Here is a 20,190-nt window from a genome sequence, read left to right on the forward strand (position 1 = left end):
GTGAACATTTCGAATAAAAATTTAATTTTTTTTTTAATATTTACATGATTAAATAAAACTAACTTCATTAAAAAAAATTATAATTTCATATCTATAATGGACTTAACTTGTAACAGAACTTAGGGCAAGGAGTAAGTACATTTTGCTTATGGTAACGAAAGCGAACTCTTAAACATTTTTAGCGAATCGTAATATTCTTGCTTCGAGAAAGGAAGGAGGGTACAGCCTGCAAGCAAGGGTAAAGTACTTGAAATAGCTCAAATAATGCAATAAATTCTGCACCAAAAGCTGCGCAGTAAACCAATTACCAATTTAAACCTCAGGATAAATTAACTACGCTACCATCGTTAGGGGTTTAAAACTAACTGTTTTACCCAAATATTTTCCTAAACAAATACTCACATGAGAGGAGCAGGAAGGGGTTGAGAAAATCCTCGTAGAGGAGATGTATAGGGGATGCAAATCCGAACTTAGATTCGAAAACATTCCTAATACTAATCTATTGTGCAACCGAGCAAGCGAACAACTGGTTGTGTGAAACGACACCAAATCTGTCCGGCTGGAAATGTCCAGAAATAAGCACATCTGACGGTAACAATACACAGGGTGTAGACACAGTGATTGTGTACCCACCGCGAGCAACTGGCGTTGAAACAAAGCATCCCAGAACAGGTATCAGTGTACTGTTAAATTTCAATTTAACTGTTAAATTGCAATTGGTTTGATTTAAGGGGTAACACCTAAAATAAACACGATTTTTAAAGAATTTTTTTGTATAGAAGGAAAGGGGAAACAATCACTCTGATTTGGGAAGTTATTACTTATATACTAAAATACAAAACTACAAAGTTTGATCGAAAAATTTTACAAAATGGCGGCATTGGAGACATTTTTGTAATGTGGTTTCTCTTGAAGGAGCTCCGCGGCACGCAGCACAGAGGGTGCAAATTTTAATCTGGAACAAAGAAACATTTTTTTTCTTAATCTAGATAAGAATAGCTAGAGAAACACGTAGGGGATTTAAAAAATATTTATTTTTGTGGAATTAGCAAGCATTTGAAGGAAAAAACTCTATTTTGGACTAAAAAAACGGCACTTAAATAATTATAACAATCGTTTAAATTAATCTATCGAAAATGCCCTACGCTCTTCTCTTAAGAAGGTTATTATACAGACGTAGTGAAAAACCTGATTAAAAATATTTAAAATTGTTTGAGTTATGCTGCGTGCCAATTTCAGAAAACGTGTTTTGAGAAAAACGCGTTTAAAGTTTGGAAATTTGGAGAAATCGTTAGGTAGCAGTCACTAACGCTTGGTTAAAAGCTTAAAATATTTATGAAATAGACTTCGGTAATGTATAAAACTTTTTGTTCTGTATTTCAAAAGGTTCAAAGAATTTTTTAAGCTTATAAAAAAAAATCAATTTTTTGAAGTTTCTACAGTGGTGTTACCCCTTAAATTATCAAAAAAATTCCAGTTTCTGTTTTATACAAACTCTAAAAAAGTTAAGTACAGTAAGCAAAATATGTATAAAATAAACAAAACAGCTTCAAGTTGATATTAAGACAAAATTAAAAGTAACTGTTTGATTACTTATCCATAAATAAGTACATTTTATCACAAATGAAATGTTAAATTCATGCTTCTTTTTCTTTAAAAGGCAGCCGACAGCCGAGAAAATTGAGTGCGGCTAGTTAACAGAATTAAGTGCAGTGTATTAATGTAAGTATCATACATTCTATCTCTGTCACACTTTTTGGCTTCTATAGGCAATCAAATTGATTAATTGCCGACTGTATTTTCCGATGCGTATGAATATTTGCAAATTTCTATGTTCTTATTCATCCATTTTTTATTATAATTCCTCTTAACCGGCTTCGCATTAACCGGTCGACAGATTAACCGGCCTGTTTACAACAGCCGAGCACAATGCAATATTTTCCAAGAAATTCACCGGCGAGGCGATGCGGCTGGGATTCCCCCGATATTACGGGGAGATCCCGGCGAAGTAAACTATAAACGATGTTAATATAGATAGGATTTTGTCGTTTGTCGTTTTGATCAATTTGATTTGTTTTTGCTGTGGGTACGGACATAACATAGTTCTTTCCTTAACAATGAGTGCAAAGCGCAAACGAATTGTGGTTTCGATGGATACACGTTTAAAAGTGCTAAGGCGGATTGATAATGGTGAATCCGTAGCGAAAATATGTTTAAGGTTGGAAAAAGCACTGTAAATGGCTGGCGAAGAGATAGGCGTTCCATTGAGGAGTTTTGCTCGAAAATGGAATCTGATAGAAATCTGGGTAGCCGTTGTACGAGAAAAAAACCGATTTGCGAGGTCGTCGATGAAGCTTTGTGGATCTGGTTTCTTCAGGAACGTCGAAGAGGTACACCGATTGGTGGCCCAATTTTGAAAGAAAAAGCTTTGGCTATCCACCAGAAGATTAATATTGGAGGTGACTTTGTGGCAAGTGATGGTTGGCTTAATCGATGGAAGAAGCGGCACGGAATTTATTTCGCACATCTAAGTGGAGAAAATACTTTTGGTGCGACAGAATTCAAGACTAAGTTTGGTGAAATGGTTAAAACAGAGGAATTATCTCCAGAACAAGTCTATAATATGGACGAGACCGGGCTAAACATTAAAATGTTACCAGAAACAACTTTTCTAGGCAGTCATGAACAGTCTGCCTCTGGCTTCAAAAAGAACAAAGAACTTATTACAGTGGCCGTTTGTTCGAATGCAGCAGGGACTCATAAAATTCCTCTTTTCGTTATTGGCAAGTCTGCTAAACCACGGGCATTCAAAAACTTGAATCCATCTTCCCTTCCGGTTTATTATAAGTCACAAAAATCAGCGTGGATGAATTCAGACTTGTTTAAAGAGTGGTTTAATTTTGAGTTTGTTCCAAAAGTTAAAAAACATTTAAAAAGTGTAAACTTGCCTATTAAAGCAATTCTTGTGTTAGATAATGCTCCAACCCATCCTCATGACTGCGCTGTAGATGACATAAAATTAGTTTATCTTTCTCCTAGTGCAACCAATGGACCAAGGAGTGATCGAAAGCTTAAAAAGACGATACAGGCGTAAACTTGTTTCTGAAATTCTGCAACATTCGGAGAGTGAAGACAAAGGTCTTTTAGAAGTCATCAAAAAGATCAATATCAAGGACGTTATCTATATATTAGCTACAGAAATGCCCTCTTCAACGTTTGTTAAGTCTTGGAGAAAGCTTTGGCCAGGTGTTGAGAATCTAATTGTGATCTCGAATATTGCAGGGACTGGAGAAGAAGAAAACAAATCTACTTTACAAGACAAAGTTATCGGGTAACGAATCATTACAGGCAGAAGATGTGGAAAAGTGGATGATAAACTGTGACGAACACCTTGAAAATGAATTTTTGAATGATGACGAAATCATAGATTTAGCAAACAAAGAACAAGAGGAAGATGATGAGAGTAGTGACGTTGAAGAGGAGAAAACAGTTTCTCATGAAGAAGCCAAAAATGTGATGGAAATTGCATTGAAATACATTGAAGGTTAAAAAACAGAAGAAAATCACAGACTTTTTCAAAAAATAATTATTACACTTATATTTTATTGATGTAACACATTAACATATGTAAATATGAAATACATAAATATGTAAAAAATGCTTCTCCATTTTTTTATATGTACCTATGTATACAATATATTATACAAGTACACTTCGGATTAACCGGCCAAAACGGTAACCGGCCAGGTATGCAGTCCCGAGGTGACCGGTTAAGAGGAATTGTACTGTATATATTGTATGTATACATATATATATTATTAGAGCGATTAAAACATGGAATTTCCAATTTGTTAGAGAACATTTTATTAGAGATTAACATTTACATGCATTTTGTGTTTTCTATTTGGTGGTAATAATTACAAGGTAGAAGCTGTAGAGCAAAAACAACAGTGGCGTGTATTTGTTTATTCCTTGAATTCTCTGGACTACAACAAAGTAAAATGTTAACAAAGTTTGACAAAATATTTAAAAAAAAGCCGAATTAGCAGCTCCGCTACTACTCCCTTAATATATCGTAGTTTGAATGTTCGAATTTCAACGTGATTGTGAACAAACTATGAAAAGCAGGTCACTTTGAAATTTAAACAAAATTGCAAAAAAAATTGCAAAATTGCGTTTAGTACCACAATTGATATTTGCAATAGCTGCCTAAATTTAGGTATGTATGTTAATTATTTAACAAAGTGGTGTGTTGAAAGCGTTTTATTTTCCCGTAGTGCTTCATTTTGACCGACGTTGCCAAATTTTCGTACTTGTGGCAACACAGATTGAACAGACGACCCGATGGCAACCCTGACAATAACAGGACAAGAGAAGAACGCCATTTGAACGAAAAGTTTGAGTTTCATCTAACCGCCGGCGAAGTCGGACGTATATACCAACCCGCACATAACATCCGACATTAATTTTATATAAACTTAATTTTAATGAAGTTAATCCTTATAATTGTATTTCTTACATACCAGTGTATATTACTTAACATTTTGATAATAAATAAATAGATAAAAACGAACCAATTGCCCATTATAACCACAGTGGTGACCCCGTAAAAAAGGTGATAGTGGGCAAAAAAGTGACGAAAAAATTCGGTGCAGAGCGTAACTGCACATATAGTGAAACAAAAAGTGACGAAAAAATTCAGTTAAATCGGTGCATAGCGTAACTGCACATAAAGCGGGACAAAAAGTGACGCTAGTTTTAGGTAACCTAAAAGTGCATGTGCGGTGTAAGAGTGACGCCAGTGAAAATTTCTCGACCGTTACAGAAGCCAACTATCATAACGGCACACGAAGTAACGGTTCCTTCACAGCTACGTGACCCAACAACATGAACGTTAATGCAGAAGAAAACGACGATAGCAACGCAGCAGGTAACGAGGGTGCAGACGCCGACGCAGACATCGACAGTGGCAGACCGCAAATCAATGCAGTGTTTGGAAAATTACCGTTTCCGAAACTAAACTCGAAGTATAACATCGAATCATGGTTTATCAAGGTAGATGCATGGTTCGAACTACATGGCTTTGGCGTACGTAAGGAAAAGGATAAATATACCGCCATCATTGCACATGCTGATGATTATATCCTCGACCAAGTTTTTGAGCTGGTACGCAAGCCACCAACAATGTCACCTTATTCAACGCTAAAAAAGGCCATCATCGAAAAATTTAGTGATTCAGCTATGGCACGACTCGACAAACTAACGGGAATTCAGTTGGGTGACGGTAAACCCAGCCATTTGCTGAGCCAAATGCAGCGAACAAACGCGACGAACGATGAATCCGTTATACAACAATATTGGCTGAAACAACTGCCTGAAGCTGCACGCGCCGTTATCGCCGGGATGCTGCAAGCCCAGCCAAGCACACCGTTACACCAACTCGCCATCACCGCCGATGCAGTACTCGACGCACTAAGTCGTGATTCCAACTCAGCCCCACCGCTTCCAGCAGCAGCCGTCAACGCTATCGAAACTCCTACAACTCCTACAAATCAATTCACCGTACTCCAAAGGCAAATCGAAATACAAGACATCGCCATTGAAAAATTAAGCAACAAATTAAGTATGCTTATGTCACAAAACCGCAGCCGACAACGTGAACGTTCACGGAGCAAGGCCAAACGGCCGAATACACCACATCGCAGTACCAATGTTGAGCAATTATCGACCTGTTGGTACCATCGTGAGTACGGAACTCAGGCCCGTAAATGCCGAAATCCATGCGATTTCCCTACTAAAATCAAAACTTCAACAAAAAACTTAAATCTGCCGTAAGGATAGAGCTCGACAGTCCTGGCAGGGTAACATCGTCGAGCAACAAATCACAATGCGAACTAGAGGTAAAATATTCCGAATTCACCAAATCTAAACGTTTTTTCATTCCTGACAGAAAATCTACTCAATTATTTTTGATCGACACCGGCGCAGAAGTATCGGTCATCCCAGCAACTCGTGCGTGTCGCTTGTCAAAATCTAACGGTTCCACGCTTTACGCAGCAAACGGTACAGCCATCAAAACGTATGGCATGATACGTCGCACACTTGACTTCGGCCTTCAGCACAAACTTACTTGGGATTTCGTCATCGCAGAAACGAAATACGCAATCATCGGTGCGGATTTCCTCCGCCATTTCAATTTAATCGTCGACATCAAAAATTTTACACTAACTGTCAGCACTACAGCACCAAGGCGCGCGAACATATGCACCTTCGGAAAAACAACAATTTCATCTGACAATCAACCTTAATAAATGCAAATTCGCTCAAAAACAAATTTCATTTCTTGGTCATATCGTCACAGCAAAAGGTATTAAGCCATTGCCGGAAAAAGTTAAAGCAATTTCCAATTTCCCTCTGCCAAAGATCGCCAAGGAATTGCGAAGATTTTTGGCAATGATTAATTTTTACCGACGCTTCCTACCTAACGCAGTAGATCATCAAATACCACTGGTCAAATTAATCCCCGGAAATCGAAAGAACGACAAGACCATAATCAAGTGGACCGACGACTCAGTCATTCATTTCAACGAGTGTAAGAAACAACTAGCAAATGCTGCACTCCTAGTTCATCCAGCACCAAACGCCCAAATATCGTTGAGCACCGACGCCAGCGATACCGCTATTGGCGCTGCACTTCACCAAATCGTCCACAACGAGTTTCAACCGTTAGCATTTTTTAGCCAAAAACTCACTGAAGCACAAAAAAGGTACAGCACCTACGACAGAGAGTTACTCGCAGTATATCTGGCAATAAAACATTTTCGCTGCATGTTAGAAGGAAGACCGTTCGAGGTAAGAACTGACCATAAACCACTTATTTACGCATTTCATCAAAAGCTTGATAAAGCATCACCACGACAGCTGCGCCAGCTAGACTTCATCGGTCAATTCACCACGGATATTGTCCACGTTGCCGGCACTGCAAATACGGCAGCCGACACACTTTCACGCATAGAGGCAATCGAACCAAATTTTGTCGACTACAAGCACATCGCCGAAGATCAAAAACAATGCCCAGAGCTGAAAAAACTCATCGACGGCAATACATCCTTGCAACTGAAGTGGATAAGCATACCCAACTCCGATTTTAAAATATGCTGTGATGTAGCTACATCAGAAGTACGACCGTTCATTCCACAATCGCACCGTAGGAACATCATCGAGAGAATGCATAGAATTTCGCATGGGGGTGTGCGCGCAACAACGAAACTTATCAAAACACGTTTCGTTTGGCCGAACATGGGAAAACAAATAGCTAACGTAGTCCAACGCTGTCTAAGCTGCCAACGTTCCAAGATCAGTAGACACATGCGATCCCCACTACAACCAATTTCGTTACCATCGAGTAGATTCGAACACATTAATATCGACATTATCGGACCGCTACCGCCATCAGACGAATACCAATACTGTCTTACCATCATAGACAGATACACGCGTTGGCCTGAAGCAATCCCAATTAGAAATATTACTGCAGAAACAATCGCTAAAAAACTAGTCAGCGTTTGGTTCTCACGATTTGGTATACCCGCACGTATCACTACCGATCAAGGCAGACAATTCGAATCACAGTTATTCAACGAGTTATCACGCATGCTAGGCATATCACACTTACGCACAACGGCATACCATCCACAAGCAAATGGAATCATCGAACGTTGGCACCGCTCTTTGAAAACAGCAATTACCTGTGATGAACGAGATGATTGGATTAATCGCCTACCTATAATCCTACTTGGTCTTCGAACAGCATTCAAGCCTGACATCGGAGCAACAGCTGCACAACTCGTATATGGTGCTAATCTCCGGTTGCCAGGACAATTTTTTCACGATCGCCATATAAATCAGCCACAATCGGATTTTGCCAAACAGCTCATTGACGTTATGATAAAAATACGACCAACCCAAACCGCAAATCACGACGCCACAAAAACCTTTGTATTCAGCAAACTGGCAGAAGCAACGCACGTATTTGTGCGCAACGACAAAGCACGACCTGCGTTCGTACCAACATACGACGGACCATATCAAGTTATCTCCAGACACCCGAAATATTACACCATCAAAATCAACAACCACAACAAAAGTAACATTTCCATCGACCGACTAAAACCAGCCTTTATCGAAACACTGCAATCGGATATTCAACCACCGAAAACGTCAACGCAACAAAATCCAGACCAATCGCAAACAACAACATCACCATCGAACCAGATATCTACAAGCAATCCGCCTACAAACCGTATCGGACGAAAAATAAGACTTCCCGTACGTTTCAGAACGTGAAGTCTGGGGGGACCTATGTGGCAACACAGATTGAACAGACGACCCGATGGCAACCCTGACAATAACAGGACAAGAGAAGAACGCCATTTGAACGAAAAGTTTGAGTTTCATCTAACCGCCGGCGAAGTCGGACGTATATACCAACCCGCACATAACATCCGACACTAATTTTATATAAACTTAATTTTAATGAAGTTAATCCTTATAATTGTATTTCTTACATACCAGTGTATATTACTTAACATTTTGATAATAAATAAATAGATAAAAACGAACCAATTGCCCATTATAACCACAGTACTATTTTCTCGGTATATTATGTAGTTGCGTGTGGTTACGTGCCCTTTTTTCAAAATGTTGCGTTCTAACAGGCCAAAAAACTAATATTTTCTAGCCTATGCCAAAAATGAGGGTGTACCTGTGTACAGATTTCGGCAACGCGAATGAAACGTTTTCGAAATGTTGCCATATAATGAAAAGAATTTAATTCGAAAAAAAACACTATGTGTGGCAGTTCATTACGTTTCCTTCTGTCGCGTGAATACGTCATCTATAGTGAAACAGCTGCATCTACTCGTAAAGAAACACACTCAATTTCACCCAATTAACTCGTTGATACTTGTTGACATTCAGCTGTATTTGCTCGCTATATTTGTTTTTATTTATTTTTGGTCACAAAATCGCGGCGCCAAGAGAAAGTTATTTTTGTCCACTTATTTTGCGTTGTTTAGTTTTACACTACTAAATTATAACTTTTGAACTAATGTAGCCCTGTGATAGACAAGTGAATATGTAGGCTTGGAAAAATTTTCATAAAGCCATACAAAACGTACCACATCACTTTTGTTATAAAGTGTGCTTGAATTAGGAAATACTGTTACTATTTGTCTCCATGGATGACAATAGTGGCATATTGTCCGAGGCTCTCGAAAAAAGCGAAATCGACAGTATTGACGATGATGATAGTTTTGGATGCGCTATTGGAATAGAGGAGTTAAAATGGTGGTCCATACCAGAGCCAATACTATTTCGGATATATTGGATGTTACCAATAAAAGACTTACTAAATGCCGGAGCCACATGCAAGCGCTGGCACAATCTAGCAAATGACGAGCTCATGTGGAAGCGGAAATTTTTGCTGCATTATAATGTAGATTCGACGATAAGACTTAAGCCAGGTACGTTTGTAGGTCAATCGAAGTTTGTTTCCGCACAATATAGTTGGCTCTGAGGAAGTTTATGTATTGTTACAGTAGTAACGTATTTTTTGTATTCCATTGCGTTAACCCACAGATTTTTGAAATCATTTTTTTCCTTGTTGGTTCGTAACTCGTATAGGAGCAGAGTCATGGAAAAGTGAATATAAACGTCTGAGCTGGAATATACCCTATGTACAAGCACAGCGTATTGAAGGCCATACACATCAGGTACTCCATGTGAGCTTCTCACACAACGGTGAAATGTTTGCTACTTGCTCTAAAGATGGTTACGTAATCGTATGTATATTGTGATATGTGGGACTACGAATTCCACTTATTTGTCAAGTAACTAACTTTCGTTATTGCAAGGTCTGGAACTCAATTCATCCTTGTACAGAAAGGTACTCTCACAATATGAAACAATTCAGCTGGAAATATACGCAATATTCGCAATTCAACCAAAGTGACACACTACTTCTTGTATCCGGTGTTCATTTCGGATCGCCGCACAGTACATCGGGTGAAATTGCTGTGTTTACGGTAGACGGCAAAGGTTTTTATGTTCTTTAATACTTTGTTCTAAATTTAATATTTCGCATTTATTAGATGAATCACGTTTACGGTGCCGTGTGGTAAATCGTCCGTACGACATATTCGGTACATGGTTCAGCGATCAATATTTAATATCGGGAGATTTGCATTGGCTCGCGCATCTTCTAAGCTATTCTGAGCTATGGCTAAACAAAGCCAATCAAGAAGTTGATTCCGAGCACGTACCAATTATGAACAAGTTGTATAAGTTCTATAATAGAAATGCAAGTTCCGTACGGGCCATAATGGTTGCCAAGTGTCCATGGTTAGACGATTCGAATGATCCCTTAGCCGAGGACAATGCATCCAACAATTTGAAACAGACTTCCAGTGACTTCGTTGATATAGATGAAACAAAGCCATCATCCTCTAGTTCTGTAGGGAATCCACTCTCACATGCAGCCACATTGCGTCGATCGCAGCGTAGCGCATCGCCCGAAAACCTATTGGATATTCTTCAACAGACTTCATCGACCTCAAATAGAACGGTTGGGTCCGTAAAAATTGCGCTAAATCATAACGATGCGACTATTCGATATTTAGATGAATATCGGCGTGAATACCCAACAGAAAATGAGAATGGGAATTCATCAGACGACTCTGATGGAATGGAGTGTTCAGATGATAATGACGACGAAATGGAGAGCGCTGTCCCTAAATACTTAATATTCTCTACAGGCTCGAAAACATATACTCCACATCAAATTGGAATAAAGCGTATAAAAAATGTAACGTTTCCAAAGAAACTCGACCCAGGACCTTCGCTAAAAGAAAGAATAGCTGCCAAAAAAGCTGCGGAAAGAGAAGTAAGAAGCAGATATTTCCTTGTAATACATTTTCTCATCTGTGATTTTTAGAACCAACTACGGGCGGACCCCGATTGGTGGGATTACGAGTCAGTTGCTCACTTATTTGACAATGTAGATAAAGTAATAGACTTACATGGGCACATTATTGGCATGGCGTTAAGTCCGGATCATCGTTATTTATATGTGAATACACGACCTTGGCCGAAGAATTATATTATAACTAATGCGCTGGAGCCACCACCTATTGCACAGGAAATTGACATTCATGTTATTGATTTGATGACGCTTAAACGTGTTGGTAACATGCTTCGTGCTCATAAAGCCTATACACCAAGCACCGAATGTTTTTTTATATTTCTCGACGTAAGTGAAAATTATGTCGGAAGGTAATATTTGATATTAATCAAAAATTGTGAAGTGCTTATAAGTACTTACTTTTTAGCGGAGCAGAAGATATGCATGCTTACCTTTGGGATAGGTTTTATGGTATATGCCTTACCAAGTATAGACATGCGGACGTAGTGAATAGCGTAGCATTCAACCCTCGTGACCCAGAGATGCTTGTTACTACTAGTGATGATTACACGATTAAGGTGCTTTCTTATTATCGTTAAAGTAAATATTGTTTTCAAGTCTTTTAACTGTATCTTAGATTTGGAGGTCCCGGGCAAAAGCAAAGGAATACAATATCGAACCTTCGAATACATCCGAAGTATTCGAACTAAAGAAACGTTTTGTATAACAACTCTAGCAGCTAGCTCGCGCCCGTGTCGCCTGTGCAAATTTTAACATTGAATGTAAAGATGAATTTCTGAATACGCTAACGTGATTGAATTTTCGTTCATATCTCTGAAACTGTTTTTCGTGGAGAGAGGAATTATCTAAACGAATCTTCCCTAAAATTTGCGAGAATTTATACAAAACAATTTCAGTGCGATTTTGAATTCAGCATAATTAATTAATTGAAATTTAATTGTTTTAAAAATATTTATTTGTGTTTATAATACTTTCATCTTAACGCTTGGTGATAAATTATACTTTTTGTCTTTAATTGACTTTTGAGCACGTCTCGTATAACTGAACATGGCAAAACAAGGGATCTGTAGGATGACTCGATACACTTCTAACGATTGACTTTGTGCTGACAATATGGAAGTCTTTCGTTATGAATTCGCCTTCACGAATTGGCCAAATTAGATGGAAACGAAATGAGGCTAGTGAAATCGTCAACCTGAATTTTTCCATTGTCAATGTCTAGCAATTGTTTGGACATTTTACAATATAATTCGCATATTTGTGGTCAATTTGAGAGTTTTAACAAATCTCCACAAATTCGATTACTTCAAGCAAGTTAAGTTTCGGAATGACTGGCAAAGTTTGGCGAAAATCGTCGAATTGGTTCTACGTTACCGGTATGATTTGGGTTTTTCCCGACCAAGGGCTGCCGCCCCAGTAAAGTAGCCCTGCCTAGTGAACCGTTTATCATCAGTGAAACATTTTATCAGTTCCGTCAGAAGCATCGAACCGTCGTTGACCGCTTTTATCAATGTATAGACGCGACTCTCTGCTGTTGATCCAAAAGTGGAACATTTTTTTGTATTAACCGACTCAAACCATCTCGCGCGCATTGTCGATTCGGGATTGACATTCCTAATGCCACAGAAGTCCTCAACGCCTCATCTATCGTTTTTGCGGTGGGCCCCAACTACTTTGCTAGATCTGTTTATTAAAGTTTCTTCTACCTTTTGTGGTTTATGCTTCCCCCCGAGAATTGGTGTTTACTTAATACATTTTAATAAACTAAAACTAAATACTTGCAGTTATATGCTATGTTGCCAAGGTACGTAATTCGCTCTCTCATTCATAATTCACTGTCCAATTATTTTTCGAATTACTTAATTCGTCATACAAGAGAGCGGATTACCTCATTTGTAAGTAATTAAATATCAATTACTCTGCGAACTAATTTCGCCTTTTTAAAAACGTTAAATGACAACCAGAAAGAGGTATTTAATAAAATGGAAGCAAAAAAATAGAGGTTGTCTGTAAAGTCGGTTTACTGACGATAGTTTAACGTGACAACGTCAAAAAAAAATTTAAATTTTATTTCTTTGATAGATATTTTGTATGGATATAGAGAAGGAGGTAAATGGAATCGCAATGCAATAGGTCAAGTTAAAAATGAAAAAACATTTATCAAATTCATGAAAGATATGTTCAATTTCGATTGTGCATCAGGCGTTAACAAGTTAACAACACTAAGAGGCACCATTATCATTTTGCCTTTTTCAAGACACTTTACACTCGAAACACTCCCTTTAATTTCCTACTTTTCCTATCATGGTCCTATTCTCAACAGAGAAATGGTTCATTACCATGCACACATGAAGAAGGCATATGCAAATACAAGTATGTGAATTTATATATGTACATATGCGCATATATATACATATACATACATATATGCTCACTCAAGTAGGAGAGAGCCAGATGTCAAACGTTGCCGAACGCGTGGGCCGATTTGCCTCTTTGTCGTTCATTCCCCGCTCTCGCTTGCAGTTCAAGCAAGATAATGCCGCATTTTTTGGTGCGTGCAGCCAGCTACATCGAATTATAAGACGTTATCACGTCAAAAAGAACTCAACGTTGATGAGCTGACGTAAGCATCTCAATCCACGCACAAGCAGCTTGCCCTCCAAGAGCGAAAAAGGGAAGCCGTAGCTGCCATGGTGGGCCACTTATATACCAATCTTATAAGGCAATACTTACCTATGGATAATTCTCGGGACGATATAAGGATTGCAAACACAAACTTAAGTATAGCATTAGGGCAGGTAGCGGCCGCCGTAGCCCTTATGGCTTGGTACGTGACTCCCGTTCGGAAGTGTCTAGGTTAGAAACCCCGTGTTCGAAACAGTTGTAAATCTGTAGGATCCTCCATTAGGGGAAAACATCAGGACGCGCGCCATTAATAAGACCACCTCTCGACCAATTATCCACAAAGAGAGTAGTAGGTTTTTCCCCCAGAAGCGGTCGCCTCTCGGCAAGAAGGGGAAATTTCCAACTGTACTTCTGATTATGCTCATCAAGACGTACACCAAAAATTGTGAAACACCCAACGGCAGGTATATATAACCTCGCCTTGATAAGAATTCTATCAAAAGATACAAAGCACTACGGAGGGCAGTGGATTCCGTAAAGTATTATAAATAAGTCCTAACAATCATTGCTATCTCGTAAAAAAAATGGCAATTGCACAACCAACAGTGAAGAAACACTTGAACTACTATTGTCAACGTATTTTCCCGGTTGTCTTTGTAACGCAAATAGTAGACCACGCTTTAGGGACAACAATGAGAATCCCTCCTAAATCTTGTAAAAGAGGATCGAAACTTCCAAACTCATAAATCGCTGGGGTCAGATGAGATTAGCCATCAAAGCAGACAGCACTTTACTTGCTGGTTGACACACTTGGGAAATCACTTTACTGTAAAGAATATACCCTTGCTACCTTTTTAGACATCGAGCGTTCATTCAATGACATACTTTCAGATGCAATAACAAAGTGGAGATGAGAGAAAAATGTTGTTGTTGTAGTTAACCTTGGCATAGGTCTTTTGCGAGTTGCTATCACAATGGTGCGACATGTATTTTTTAAAATATCACGTCCGAAGTATAACATTTTAAAAGTCGTAAAAAACTTTGCTTTTAACTATTATGGTAATAAAAACGTTAATTTAAACTAATATTTTGTAGGGTATCCTCTTCTGTCAATAAAACCTTGGAGTCCCTTTGGTACCGATTGAACCAAGTTCTTAGTATATTAAGAAGAAATCATGTGCATTCTTCTTTTATTAACACTTTTTTAAGTGTTAATTTCTTTATCTTTATCAATTACATTCAAAGCTGGCAATTGTTAAATTTTGTGTAATATTCGAATATTTGTGCCTGTGTCCTGTGTGTTTGACTATGCTATGCAGATTTTGCGGCCGTAGCTCTGCATTCAGTTTTCTCCAAACAAAATTTTTAACGTCTGATCTGAAAAGGTTTAACTTGCTTTCGTCAGCAAGAGTTATGGTGTTCCAGAGGTTCTCATCCTTAGTTTTCGGGAGAAAAAATGGCTTATTACGGGTTTTGTGCCCATAAATATATGAAACTAAATAATTGAAAAAAAACTGTTGAGGTAAAATATTTGGCAGATTTTAACTTAATATTGCCATAAGTGATTTCCGCATCAATCTGGCTGTGACCCTCGGTACATGTAGCTCATTTACTTCAATAGTGTCATAATCCAAAAAATACCACAATCTCTTCTTGATAAAAATATATTTACTTTTACTTAGGGAGGCATCAGTGAATTAAATACTTTGAAGCAGATTTTCTCGACATTTCGGGTTCTTGAGTTATGACAGTATTGAAGAAAGCGAGAGATATATCCAGCATGGGAAGGTGCGAAGAATGCATCGTATTGTAAAATTTAACGTTTACCGAAAAAGAGCAATCTTTTTTGTTGAAAAGACCAGTGTATTACATTTAGACAATTATCAAAATAAAAACAATAATCCAACGTTTACTTTAAAATGTTAAATTTAGTGCACCATGGGCTTAGCTCTAACGAGCAATCAAAAAGCGTGTCAAATTTCATTTCATTTGCGTGATACATAAATACTCACTGTACACTCATATAAGCACAAACATTAAATAGAAAAACAAAAAATAAAGTTTCATGGTTTTAAATATAATATATGAGGGCTTCAGCGGGATGATCATTATTTAATTCAATTCTGTGTTCCTACCAAATTGAATGAAACAATGGCATAAAGCAGACCTTTGCTTTGTCAATACTGTCAACAAACTTCAAGTTGCTTATCATAGTGTCAATAGGGTTTTGCTGAAGCATGGTCGACTGACTATTGAGAAGATGGGTTTCCATCGTCACCTACTGAAGATTAAGAAAAAGCTTTATTATTGTTATTTTATATGCTTATTACTGTCGTCTTGGTTACCGGGGTCTTTGTGTTCATGAGTTTTATGTTGATTTATATTTTTTCGGCGTTTTTCAGGATGGCCAAAACAGTGTTCACATTCCTCATCGTCTGAAGAAGAGCTTTCGCCGAAATTTAAAGGTTTTTTATATATGCAGCAACCTAAAATTTAAGAGTGGGATAAGATAAAACCAATTTTATCTTTCAATATTGCTCACACTTGGATTTTTTCTTTCCCATATCTTCGTTATCCACTGTACCTTCACGCCAGGCAACTTGCCGGTCTGGTTTGGGTTTTTTTAACCGTAGGCGAAGAACTGGTGCTGACTAAATTAAGCAAAAATGTGAATATTTTATATTACATTAAATATATCCTCTTACATCTAATACATCTGCAGAGGGTACATCATTTACTACAACAATCTCAGTTGCAGAGTCACGACCAGCGATCGCTTCCATTATATTGTATATCTTGATTTATTGCGCATATATTTTTGTATAAGTAATCTCAACTTGGTCACGGTTTAATAGATGCTTATAACAATAAGCCCCACAAAACTTGCCCTTAAAAGATTGATTAAAAAACGAAAGCGGATAAGTAAGTAGATATATAATACGGAAAATTCTAATTCGTCTAGCACACACAAAAATTTTGTATACTACAGCTGATAGTCAATTTGTGAAATACGAATGTAGTTGCCACATTGGAAAACAAAAAGATACCTTTTAAAAATATACATATAAAATATCATTAGGCTGTGTTCCCAATGCCCGGTTAATATTATGTAGCGTTCATGCGAAAACTTAAATGAGTATGTAGCACTTTCGAACATCGGTATTTCGAAATTTCTTCATGATGCTGCATTTACTAAGGGTTCATTTACTTGCATTCAGAGTCATATGTCTCTTCTTGTTGTGAAATACTGTACTATATATGTAGCAATACTTTACATGAAATTATTTCTTTTATTCCAAACGAATTCTACCCATTTTTGTTCTCTTATTTAACGGGTATAAAAATTTTTCTATCTGCACTTTCAGTTGGAAGGCATTAAAAAAATTATATTATATAACATTGGCTTGTTCATTTTCTCAACGAACAACAGTCAATAGTACAATAAAACTCGCGAAAAATAAAATAACGGTTTTCCGAAGTTGCAACCTTCTGTATTCTTTACCCTCCCACAAAGAATGTTGGTTTATCAAAGAATCTTCAGGAAGTACTTTTTTCTTTCTCACTATAATTATATTCAATCGATTTCTCAAAAAGTATGGAAACATGTGTACATATAGAACAACCTTTTAGTTCAAAATAATACAATGTTACCACAGCTATAAACCATGTTTGTAACTTAGGTTTGAAACCGTATTCCTCGTGTATGCCGTGCTTTAAAGTTCAGCGTGAACGCCGCATAATACCGTTTTAATTAAATGCTCAAATTCGGTACGGTAATTTTGTTGCGAAATTTCTATTTTTCATAGAATTCTATCTGAATGGTAACGCTGATCAGATGTGACATATATGTTTTTTTTTGGTCACAAATCCATAGATGACTATTTGACAAAACTTTGCGAAAATGGTTGGGGCGCTAGTGAGGATAAATTTTCTTCAAAAACATTTTGGTAAGAATTTTAATTGCTGTAAAAATTAAAAGGTTTGCAGGGTGGTTTGAAATTCGTATATTTGCGTAAGGGTATGTGCGAGTTCTTTGCAAACGTAAAAACAGTGAATTTCCTATAAGGGAAATTATGTAATTTAAATGGTATCGCTAAAAAAAACATTGCCTTGAGAAATAGAAACAATCGTTTCATTAAATTTTTTGTATAATCTTAGCATGTTCCAGTCTGCCTGTTGTAGCACAACGCCGTTTACAGGGCACGGCGGCGCCGCCGCCAGGAACGCCACCTCCGCAAACAAGAACTAAATTTGGTTCACTGGCCGATCAAGACCGTATTTTCACAAATTTGTATGGACGTCATGATTGGCGCCTAAAAGGAGCACTTAAACGCGGTGATTGGTATAAGACAAAGGAAATCTTGTTGAAGGGCTCTGATTGGATAATCAATGAATTGAAAACATCTGGTCTTCGTGGACGCGGAGGTGCCGGCTTTCCTTCTGGTATGAAATGGTCTTTTATGAATAAACCATCGGATGGACGTCCCAAATACTTGGTTGTGAACGCTGATGAAGGTATATATCTACAAAACCATATGATCATGAACACAACTTACTTGTATACCTTGCAGGAGAGCCAGGTACATGCAAAGATCGTGAAATTATGCGTCATGATCCTCATAAGCTGGTTGAAGGTTGCTTAGTTGCTGGCCTTGCGATGGGCGCACGTGCTGCCTACATATATATTCGCGGTGAATTCTACAATGAGGCTTCCAACATGCAGTTGGCTATCGCCGAAGCATATCAAGCCGGTTTAATTGGAAAAAATGCTTGCGGCTCTGGATATGATTTTGATGTATTCATGCATCGAGGTGCAGGCGCTTATATTTGCGGCGAAGAAACTGCATTAATTGAATCGCTTGAAGGCAAGCAAGGAAAACCTCGCCTAAAGCCTCCATTTCCAGCTGATGTTGGCGTTTTTGGGTGCCCCACCACTGTAAATAATGTGGAGACTATAGCAGTTGCTCCCACAATAATGCGACGAGGAGGTGCTTGGTTTGCAAGTTTTGGCCGTACTCGTAACTCTGGAACAAAATTATTTAATATTTCTGGTCATGTCAACAAGCCATGTACAATTGAAGAGGAAATGTCGATCCCACTCAAGGAATTAATTGAACGTCATGCTGGTGGCATTCGAGGTGGATGGGACAACTTACTTGGTGTAATTCCCGGAGGCTCATCTACACCCGTTATCCCAAAAAAAGTCTGTGACGATGTGTTAATGGATTTTGATGGTCTAATTGCTGCTCAGACTTCATTGGGAACAGCTGCGCTTATAGTTATGGATAAGTCCACAGACATCATTAAAGCCATTGAACGTTTGACTGCGTTCTATCGTCACGAAAGCTGTGGGCAATGTACACCATGTCGCGAGGGTATTATATGGATGCATAAAATAATGAAGCGGTACTGGCCACATAGATTACCGAAAACATAATCAATTGTATAAAATTTGTTATTATATTTCAGTTTTGTTGCCGGCAATGGTCAACCCGAGGAAATCGATATGCTATGGGAGATATCCAAACAAATTGAGGGTCATACAATTTGTGCTTTAGCTGATGGTGCCGCTTGGCCTGTGCAAGGACTTATACGGCATTTCCGACCTGAAATAGAAGAGCGAATGAAGAAATATGCTAATAGAGCAATTAACTAAATAAAGTCAACACTTATTAAATTTCAATATCTCTTTATAAATGTACTAGTTTGCAAATTTTGCTGGTAAAAAATATATGTTATCCTCAAAGGAGCTATGTTAAATGATATTAAGGTGCTTGAATCAAAGCAAATATTCAAAGAGCCGCAAAAATTACAAAATTTTGGTTGCAGTTTCTATATTCAAGGACCCGTTTTTTTTATATTTACACGCTTATCGGAGTTATTTTACCGACGTTAATAAGAATCGCAAATTTTCACTTGGTATATAAACATTTATTTATATACAGGGTCCGGCACTCGGAGTTTGACCAATTTCAGACCGCTCCCAGATACACGGGCATCAGCTGTCGGTTAGTCGGCTAATGAAGGTTTTCTAACGAGAAAATTTTTCAAATGGAGCAATTCGTAAAGTGATCGATTGGACACATTGGATGCTGCCCCCTGACCCGCCACAGGTAATGGTTTGTGCCGCTATAACCGCAGATGGGCGCTCTCCAATCGTTTTCATCGACCCTGGCGTCAAGGTATTTGCGAAATATTATCGGGAAAGTATCCTAGAGGTTGCCATGAAAAGGCTCCTCGTAAAAATATATGCCGTTCGGAGGCGAAACTGTAGGTCCCTCCATTTGTGGAACAATATCAAGACGCACGTCACAAATAGGAGGAGGAGCTCGGCCAAACACCCAAAAAAAGGGTGTACGCGTCAATTATATATATATATATATATATCCTGGAGGTTCCAGACCATGGACATTTCAACAGGATCCGGCACCGTCTCACAAAGCTCGAGTGAACCAAGAATGGCTAAAAAACAACTTTTCGAACTTCACAACGTCCACACAATGGCTCTCAAATGCATCAGACGCGAATCCGATGGATTATTCTCTTTGGGCCATTTTGGAGAGCAAGGTCCGCACTAAAAGATT

At 38.2% G+C, this 20,190-nt stretch overlaps 3 protein-coding genes across 4 annotated transcripts; 2 read left to right on the top strand and 1 right to left on the bottom strand.

The window, feature by feature from the left end:
• Window positions 1-8,968: 8,968 nt before the first annotated feature.
• LOC129248276 (F-box/WD repeat-containing protein 5) lies at window positions 8,969-11,789 on the top strand. The gene is made up of 7 exons (XM_054887763.1): window positions 8,969-9,524; window positions 9,685-9,842; window positions 9,915-10,098; window positions 10,152-10,942; window positions 10,994-11,331; window positions 11,388-11,538; window positions 11,598-11,789. Exons 1-7 carry the CDS (start codon window positions 9,239-9,241, stop codon window positions 11,685-11,687), a joined length of 1,998 nt encoding a protein of 665 aa, XP_054743738.1. The 5' UTR covers window positions 8,969-9,238; the 3' UTR covers window positions 11,688-11,789.
• Window positions 11,790-15,514: 3,725 nt separating this feature from the next.
• On the bottom strand, window positions 15,515-16,602 carry LOC129247609 (E3 ubiquitin-protein ligase PPP1R11). Of its 2 annotated transcripts, none has more exons than XM_054886794.1 (4): window positions 16,312-16,602; window positions 16,149-16,257; window positions 15,952-16,092; window positions 15,515-15,884 (listed from the first exon to the last, which is right to left on the bottom strand). In XM_054886794.1, exons 1-4 carry the CDS (start codon window positions 16,387-16,389, stop codon window positions 15,856-15,858), a joined length of 357 nt encoding a protein of 118 aa, XP_054742769.1. In that variant the 5' UTR covers window positions 16,390-16,602; the 3' UTR covers window positions 15,515-15,855. The 2 variants fall into 2 exon arrangements, with proteins under 2 accessions (XP_054742769.1, XP_054742768.1); XM_054886793.1 differs by having other exon boundaries at window positions 15,515-15,887; window positions 16,312-16,600.
• Window positions 16,603-17,437: 835 nt separating this feature from the next.
• On the top strand, window positions 17,438-19,369 carry LOC129248348 (NADH dehydrogenase [ubiquinone] flavoprotein 1, mitochondrial). The gene is made up of 4 exons (XM_054887869.1): window positions 17,438-17,553; window positions 17,765-18,121; window positions 18,178-19,012; window positions 19,076-19,369. Exons 1-4 carry the CDS (start codon window positions 17,508-17,510, stop codon window positions 19,260-19,262), a joined length of 1,425 nt encoding a protein of 474 aa, XP_054743844.1. The 5' UTR covers window positions 17,438-17,507; the 3' UTR covers window positions 19,263-19,369.
• The last annotated feature ends 821 nt before the right edge of the window (window positions 19,370-20,190 follow it).

Source organism: Anastrepha obliqua, chromosome 5 (assembly GCF_027943255.1).
Source record: "Anastrepha obliqua isolate idAnaObli1 chromosome 5, idAnaObli1_1.0, whole genome shotgun sequence".
In the NCBI taxonomy this organism is placed as follows: Eukaryota; Metazoa; Arthropoda; class Insecta; order Diptera; family Tephritidae; genus Anastrepha; species Anastrepha obliqua.